The sequence below is a fragment of the Lepidochelys kempii genome, chromosome 6, assembly GCF_965140285.1.
Source record: "Lepidochelys kempii isolate rLepKem1 chromosome 6, rLepKem1.hap1, whole genome shotgun sequence".
NCBI classification, from domain to species: Eukaryota; Metazoa; Chordata; order Testudines; family Cheloniidae; genus Lepidochelys; species Lepidochelys kempii.
The window spans coordinates 126309161-126316855 of record NC_136385.1 but is presented as its reverse complement, the minus strand read 5'-3'; the positions used below and the strand labels follow the sequence as shown (position 1 = coordinate 126316855).

Here is a 7695-nt window from a genome sequence, read left to right as displayed (position 1 = left end):
AGACATTACTGCATCTGTTTACACTGGGTTTGGATCTGTTTGCAACCACCAAGAACGCTTTTTAAAAAAATATATGACATAGGTCACATGAACACATCATCTGGGTCCAGCACACAGGTCGCGTATTTGACCCTTCTGCTCCAGAGCCTTAAAATTCTGTTTTATGATCCCAGAATTGACTTAGTTCTTTATTTGAAGATTTCCTTTCTTCGTAACAGTCCTCTCCTGGCTCCTTAGGAATTTGATCAAGCTACAACTGCAATCCTTTTACAGAAATCACATGATGGGGTCTGATTTTCATAAAATGAAACACGGGCAGAACTCTTTTGTTTGGCTTTTAATAAAAAGTATCACACTGTTTGCTTCTGATATCAATTATGCAAATGCTTCTGAGCTCACCAAATTTGTTTTAAGTGGCACTCTTTCTTCTCAATACATTATTGCACATATTTTCAGTAGCAGTAAATGGAACACACTTGGCTACTGCAAATTAAGTCTAATGAGAAGTCCAAAATAAGCCCTCAGTCATTTGTGAGACATGTGACCAAAAAGGCAGGGGTCTATGAAAGAGGTTACTTACCTTTGAGAAGAATGTAACTAGTGTCATTTGTGTGAAACCACAAAGATTTATTTTTAATGAAAAAAATACTGAAAGTGTGCCACAGTGTCCATATATTCATTTGAATAGTACAAAGATATGTATATCTGAGAAAAAGTCTTAACACTGTAGAAAATAAATGTGGTTCTTAAATTAAGCCAAAAGAAACCAGTAAAAAAGTAATGTTTTATACACTGGAATAAATGAAGCAATTAGTCAGAGGTAATAATAAATTATAATTACAGTATTTCAAATATTTGTCTCATGCTTTTCCAGCAGCTTCTAAACAAGTTATGTGTAATACACCCTTGAAGTCAGCAGTAAGAATGGTCTTTCAAAGGAACTGTGGGTAATAACCTGTAGATTTGAATAAAGTCTTAGAAAAATGACACCAATGTTTATTATTTACTGGTACATAAAACATAGGAACATGGCAGTTTTAGGTTTGCAGCTAACGTATGTTTTGTTAATGAAAGTTAATTAGTTTCAGTTGACTAATCTTTATATTTTAATGAACTAAACAGCAGTTATGGTCATTAGCATGTGTCACCCAAGCACATTGCACCAACAGTGCTTATGTGATGCTACATCTTCTGGCTTGTTTATACAATCAAAATCATGAGAATTTGGATTAATTTTAGGTCTGTAAATATTTAAAACGAAAGTGTTTTTAAATATAAGTCATTTTTGCTCTTTAAAAACAGGAAAAAAAAATCCAAACATGCACTTAAACCTGAAACTTCCATGCCTTAGACGCTATGTTTTAACAGTAAAACATCAGTTTTGTGCCATTTGTTGTAAAATTTCCCACCCTCCACAAAATAAAACAAAACAAAAACAAAAAAAATTCAAACAGGGTCTAAATTTGATTTGTCAGCATCTTCTTGGTCCTGTTTATACATGAAGGTTAGAAGAAAGAGAGCAATATCCATAGATGACCAATATGCAGTGTGCGATGTTACTGCAGACCAGTATCTGCTCTCCACAAGACCTTCCCTGAGCTCAAAATCAATCCTGTGCTCCAGTTCCACTAGAAATGAAACAAAATAGAAACAGGAAGTGTTACTAGGATCCATACTTTGAAAAGAAAAAACACATGCTAATTCTTCTATCATTTGTTTTTGTTTCTACTTGCCTGTATATAAAAAATACCCAATATTCCTGTGCTGAGGGTTTAAAGTGTTCTCATTTTGTAATTAGTATATATATGTATGTATGTTGTGTGTGTGTGCACGTGTACTCACGCATGTATGGTTTTATATATATATATGCAATTACTACAAATAATACAATATTGATGGATAGATCACACAGAAAACACTGAAGGTCGGGAAAGAACAGTTTTTTAACAACCTTAATCTTCATTGTAACTAGCTGGAATTACTTGGGAGATGTCCTGATCTTTTCTTCTAAAAAACAGGCTTAGGCCAAGATTTTCAAAAGTGACTAGAGATACACTGATAAGTTAATTTTTAGGGGCCCAACTTAAGACACCTTGAAGGTTCTCAGATTTTCAGAAAGTATGGAGCATCCGCCCTTTGAAAATAAGGCTCCTTTAGGATGTCTCAAGTTAGGCACCGAAACAAATAAAGGTACCCGACAATCACTGACACTTCTGAAAATTTCAGACTAACAGCCATGTTAGTCTGTATTCGCAAAAAGAAAAGGAGGACTTGTGGCACCTTAGAGACTAACCAATTTATCTGAGCATAAGCTTTTGTGAGCTACAGCTCACTTCATCGGATGCATGGCTTTAGTCCCAGTCCCTATTCAGAAAGTCAGTCCTTTTAAGTTTCCAGATTTTTGCAAAATGTTTCGGCAGCTGTTCTTTTATTTCAACAGCTATACCACACACATCAAAGCAGCCTTTACTGCACATTTAACTGGCTTAGTTGCTACCACAATTAACACACTGTTGCAACTCATTTGCAGAGATTTTCTTAGCTCTAAAGGAGCAACCGCATGAAATGGATAAGCTAAAATCCTAGTTAGCCACAAAGGCCAAAAAACATACTGGAGAAAAATAGAATTGCTTGTCAAAGCCATTGGCACAAAGGGTAAAAAACTGTATCATCACTCAAAATCTCCATAATCAAGATATCAACAACATTCAGGGAGGTATAGGGCTTAATATTTTCCAACCAACATCTAACTGGTTTCCAAATACAGTAATTCAGATGACTCTGGTTTCTCTGCAAGCAAACTGCTAAAACACTTTTATCTCTTGGCGATTTCACTACAGAACCTTGGGATACAAGCAAGATTTACACACATCCATGCAGCAGGCCTTTCTGAAGTTAACACTTCAGCCATGGATTGAGTCAGCCTGGCTGGGCTAAACTGTGGGATCTCCATCTATGGAACACAATAGAGAGATACAGGGTTTGGGTGGCAAGGCTGGAGTTGCTGAGTTTCCTGAAAAGAACCCCCCAATAGGATTTAACAACGATCACTGTTACTCCTCCATATTTTCCCTAAATTTAAAATTAAACCTATGCCCTGTACGATGAATGAGTCACTCAGATTATCTGTTGAAGCTAGCTCTGATCTAGCTAACTGATGTACCATGTGGATGCTACCACAAGATGCAGCACGGCTTATATTCTTGACTCATCTGTTACTACAGAGATAATTTAAGATGCACAAGCCCAATCCAAAGCCCACGTTGACAACACTTACATTTTTCAGAAAAGGAAAAACAAAACTTCAGCTTTATCTTAATGCCAACATTAAAATTGTCAGAGTGAAACATCTGACTGCACATATAGAGCTTTGACTTCCTATGATTATTTAAAGTCATCTCTTTGAACTTGATTGACTGGGCAGTACTGTGTATATGAATATAGGGAAAACACCTTTGAGAGCGTGTGAAGTCAAAAAAGATGAAATAAGGGGTCACTGAAAAATTGTTGAAAGTTCAGATTAGACTAAATTTTTGACAGTAAATGCCTTGACAATAGAGTGACTGAAAGTTTTGAAATTAATTTGATCAACATTTTGAATTTTGGCATAGAAAGTGCTCTCTTTTTCATAAAAGCTTTTGCTAAATTTTTGTCCTGTATTTGGACCAGCTCTGTTAGGGGCAAGGACTGTGTCTCTCTCTTTATTTTGTACATCACCAAAAAGTATGTCTTAGTGCCAGACATATACTGGAGAATTTAAAAAAATGCATTCTACTATAAATGAAACTGGATTTCTCTGAGGCAATTATGTTGAATTTTTCCAATGATCTTTTAGAGACCATTGTAGCAGAGAATGGACAGTAGAAGCTCAGAGTTATGAACACCAGAGTTACGGACTGACCAGTCAACCACACACCTCATTTGGAACCAGAAGTACGCAATCAGGCAGCAGCAGAGAAAAAAATAAAAAGCAAGAAAGCAAATACAGTGCAGGTTTCAGAGTAGCAGCCGTGTTAGTCTGTATTCGCAAAAAGAAAAGGAGTACTTGTGGCACCTTAGAAACTAACCAATTTATTTGAGCATAAGCTTTTGTGAACTACAACTCAAGGTACCTTAGAGACTAACAAATGCTCAAATAAGTTTTTTAGTCTCTAAGGTATCACAAATACTCCTTTTCTTTTTGCAAATACAGTACAGTGCTAACCATAAACTACTAAAAAAATAAAGGGAAAGCAGGATTTTAATCCTGAATAGTAAAGTTTCAAAGCTGTATTAAGTCAATGTTCAGTTGTACTTTTGAAAGAACCACCATAATGTTTCGTTCAGAGTTACGAACATTTCAGAGTTACAAACAACCTCTGTTCCCGATGTGTTCATAACTCTGAGGTTCTACTGTACTAGCTAAAGTTCTGTGAAATATATGTACCATTTAAAGAGCAAAAGAAAAAAAAAGAACAGATCAAAGATTTAAGCCTCTGGAAATAATTGAAAAATATTTAATGAATGGGAATGAACCCAATTTTTACCATAAAGCTACCCAGGAAACAATTTAATAGGAGCATATGTTTGTTATAACACACACATTTCCATGTCCCCCGTTCCCCCCACAACAAATCCATCCAAAGTCAACTTAAAAAACAGTCTCCATTTCCAAAAGAGAAGCCAGAAGATACAGCTAGCTGCTAAATGTAAAGGTACACTAACATGTGGGGTCAAGGAAGCCAGAGCTGCTGTGTGGGAAGGTCGGCATTCCAACAGTAGAATGAATGGCAACTGGCTTCTTGTCTTCGCCTTCTGTTCCGTCTTTTCCAGTCTCAGAAGTTTGTGAAGTGGGTGCACTAGATCGGCCAAATCTTGAGAACAACATCCCTCCAAGACCCTTCCCAATGCTAGCAGCTCCTGCATTCAGCACAAAACAGGACAGGCACCATGACTGTTAAATCATACCACAAATTAAAGTGGCTGTAACACTCATCAATTACAGCTGAATGAAAGAGAAAGAAAAACACTACTCATGTTTTTCCAGGGTGGAAACAACAGCTTATTTAAATTAAGTCTACATTTTTTATCATGTGACTCAAATCTAGTGTACAATCAAGGTTATAATTCAGAAACTGTAGCCAGGGAAACAAAAATATGCAAGAACAGTTTTGGACCCCCCCCTCAAAAATATCCAATACTGAAAAGGTCTATTTTAATTCCTGTTTTACAGACAAATTCTTTTACGATCTCATTCATTTTGCAACACACTGGGTTTGGGTACTTCACAATATTTACAGTACCTTCTATGTGAAAGAAGAATCACATTATCATCTTTAATGAGAGGACACTCCTTTCATCAACTTCTTATGCTTGCACTATTTCTAGAGAGACTTAGAAGTGCTATATCATCACTGAAAGGGGATGATTATTGTTTGAGAATCACTGCATGAAAGTTTAAGATAGTTTACAGATTCATAACCTTAAGAATGATAACATTTTCTCCTGACAGGTTTCAGAGTAGCAGCCGTGTTAGTCTGTATTCGCAAAAAGGAGTACTTGTGGCACCTTAGAGACTAACCAATTTATTTCAGCATAAGCTTTCGCGAGCTACAGCTCACTTCATCGGATGGATGAAGATGAAGTGAACTGGAGCTCACGAAAGCTTATGCTCAAATAAATTGGTTAGTCTGTAAGATTTTCTCCTGACTTTGCTGCCATCTTGTGGCTATGTTAAAAAGCTACTTTCATAGTAAAATGACGTTAAATATACAGATCTTACATAGAAAAAAAAGCTATGTAGTGAGATATGTCAGATCTTGCTTAGAAGTATTCTATAAATCAGACTAATTCCTTAAGCAGATAGAAAATAAAGATTTACTTGCTCAGTAGGGAAGAAACTCAAGAGCAAGCTACCTTGTTTAAACTTCTTTCAAGTTATTTTAGTATAAAACCCAAACAGTGTAGGCCCACCCTGAGCAATGCTCTTAGGCACATACTTAACTTTAAGTACATGAGTAACCCCATCAAAAGCAAAAGAGACTGTTTATATGTTCAAGGGTAAGCTAGTGCTTAAGCTGGATCAGGATGCTAAAGGACAATGAAGGGGACAGAAAAACATGTCAGGTTAGAATTTTGCACCTGGAAATTCATGTTATATTAAGTTAAACGAAGACCAACATTTCTCATTACTAACCAAGGACCTTGCTGCCACTTGCCAATACTGTGAAATGTGATTTTAATGCAAACATTTTAATTCTTCATGCTGCTAACTGATAACATTTGATTATTAGATACTGACTATTAACCCATCAGGAGGTTATTTCAATTAAACATGCAACAAATAAGACAGCAGTAGCAAAAAAATAACATTGGCTGTAGTTAATATAAACATCCCATTCCCTTAAATAAAAGTTTATTTGGATTTAAATTAGCACTGCACATATGGTGTGGAAGTACAGGAAAGATACCACAACAGCACATTTATTGTTATGCCTTCAATATCACAAAGGAAAAAAATGAAGCTTTGTATGAAAATAGGGCTCTATTAACAATTAATCAAAATGTTATTGCATGAAACCTAATTGAAAAGTGTTATGTACATATGAAAAGATTTAATTAGCAGTTACCTAATATACTTGCTTTGCCTATATTTGTTATTGACTCCCCATAATGGCGTCGAACCATGACTGGTGAAGTAGCTGGGCTTGGTATGGTTGGTATACTTTCACTCTCGGTGACTGAGGTAGGTTCTTTTGTTGGGTTGAGAAAGCTTGGCTTCATGTGCTCATAAGGTAGAGGGTTTGCAGTGTTGTACCAGTGGATCTGGACAGGTGAAATGTTGCTGTAGTGTTTCAAAATTAAAGGTTCTAGTCTATAGGCCTGCAAGATAAATTCAAGAGAAGAAAATCCTGAGCAGTGACATACACTGCAGATTAAATTTACTTACCAATATATAGCGCTCTTCATCCTCAAACTACTGAACAAACACTAATGATTCATCCTCACAGTCCCCTGGGGATGAATGGATAAACAGCAGCAACCCCATTTTACAGAAGAGATACATATAAAAACTAAAATAACTTGCCAAAGGCAATAAAGTGAGTCAGTGGGATAGTCAGAATTAGAACTCAGGAGTTCGTTGCTCCCAATCCCTGTCACTCTGTTAAGAAAAGAAATCTTGCTCTGTTACAGCAAATTAATAGCCAGAAATTGACTAATGTTGAAGATACACTGTGGTCATATTTGTTCTCACTTTCTGGGAAAACTGACTCGTTTCCTCGCTGCTTATGCATATATCCTTGTATATTACTCTGCAACACTGCTACTACCATATTGTTTAATCAGAAGTGAAAAGTACCGTTAATATTACAGCACAGCAAAATACTTTCATTTCTATATGAATAAACGGATTCTGCATTTCACAGCAAATCATTAAAACTGGCTATTTAATTTTGCTTGCACAAGCTGAACAAACAGATTTATTATGCAAATGTGGCAATTGTAGACACAATTTAGGTAGCGAGCTTTGAAAGTGTGAGGAGTAAGATAGAAGCCTGATTACACTTATTTTCAACAGAAGCCATTTCTGCACAGTACAGGTGACAGCAAGTTTTACTTTTCTGGCATCTCCTTACTTGCTCTGTAACTCACCACTGAACAAAATCTAGGTAATCTTTAGGGTAAAGAACAAATGGTTGTAGCCTGGATCAAATG

The 7695-nt window shown here is 36.2% G+C and overlaps 1 protein-coding gene across 4 annotated transcripts in view; it reads right to left on the bottom strand.

The window, feature by feature from the left end:
• Positions 1–324: 324 nt before the first annotated feature.
• Positions 325–7695, bottom strand: part of DDHD1 (DDHD domain containing 1) — a 123537-nt gene continuing 116166 nt past the window's right edge. For 3 of the 4 annotated variants that reach the window (XM_073350101.1, XM_073350102.1, XM_073350103.1), the window contains 3 exons: positions 6609–6861; positions 4705–4899; positions 325–1628 (listed from right to left, as the gene is read on the bottom strand). In XM_073350101.1, the coding sequence (XP_073206202.1) occupies positions 1447–1628; positions 4705–4899; positions 6609–6861 (630 nt within the window). In that variant the 3' untranslated portion in view covers positions 325–1446. The other variant, XM_073350105.1, reaches the window with a different exon arrangement.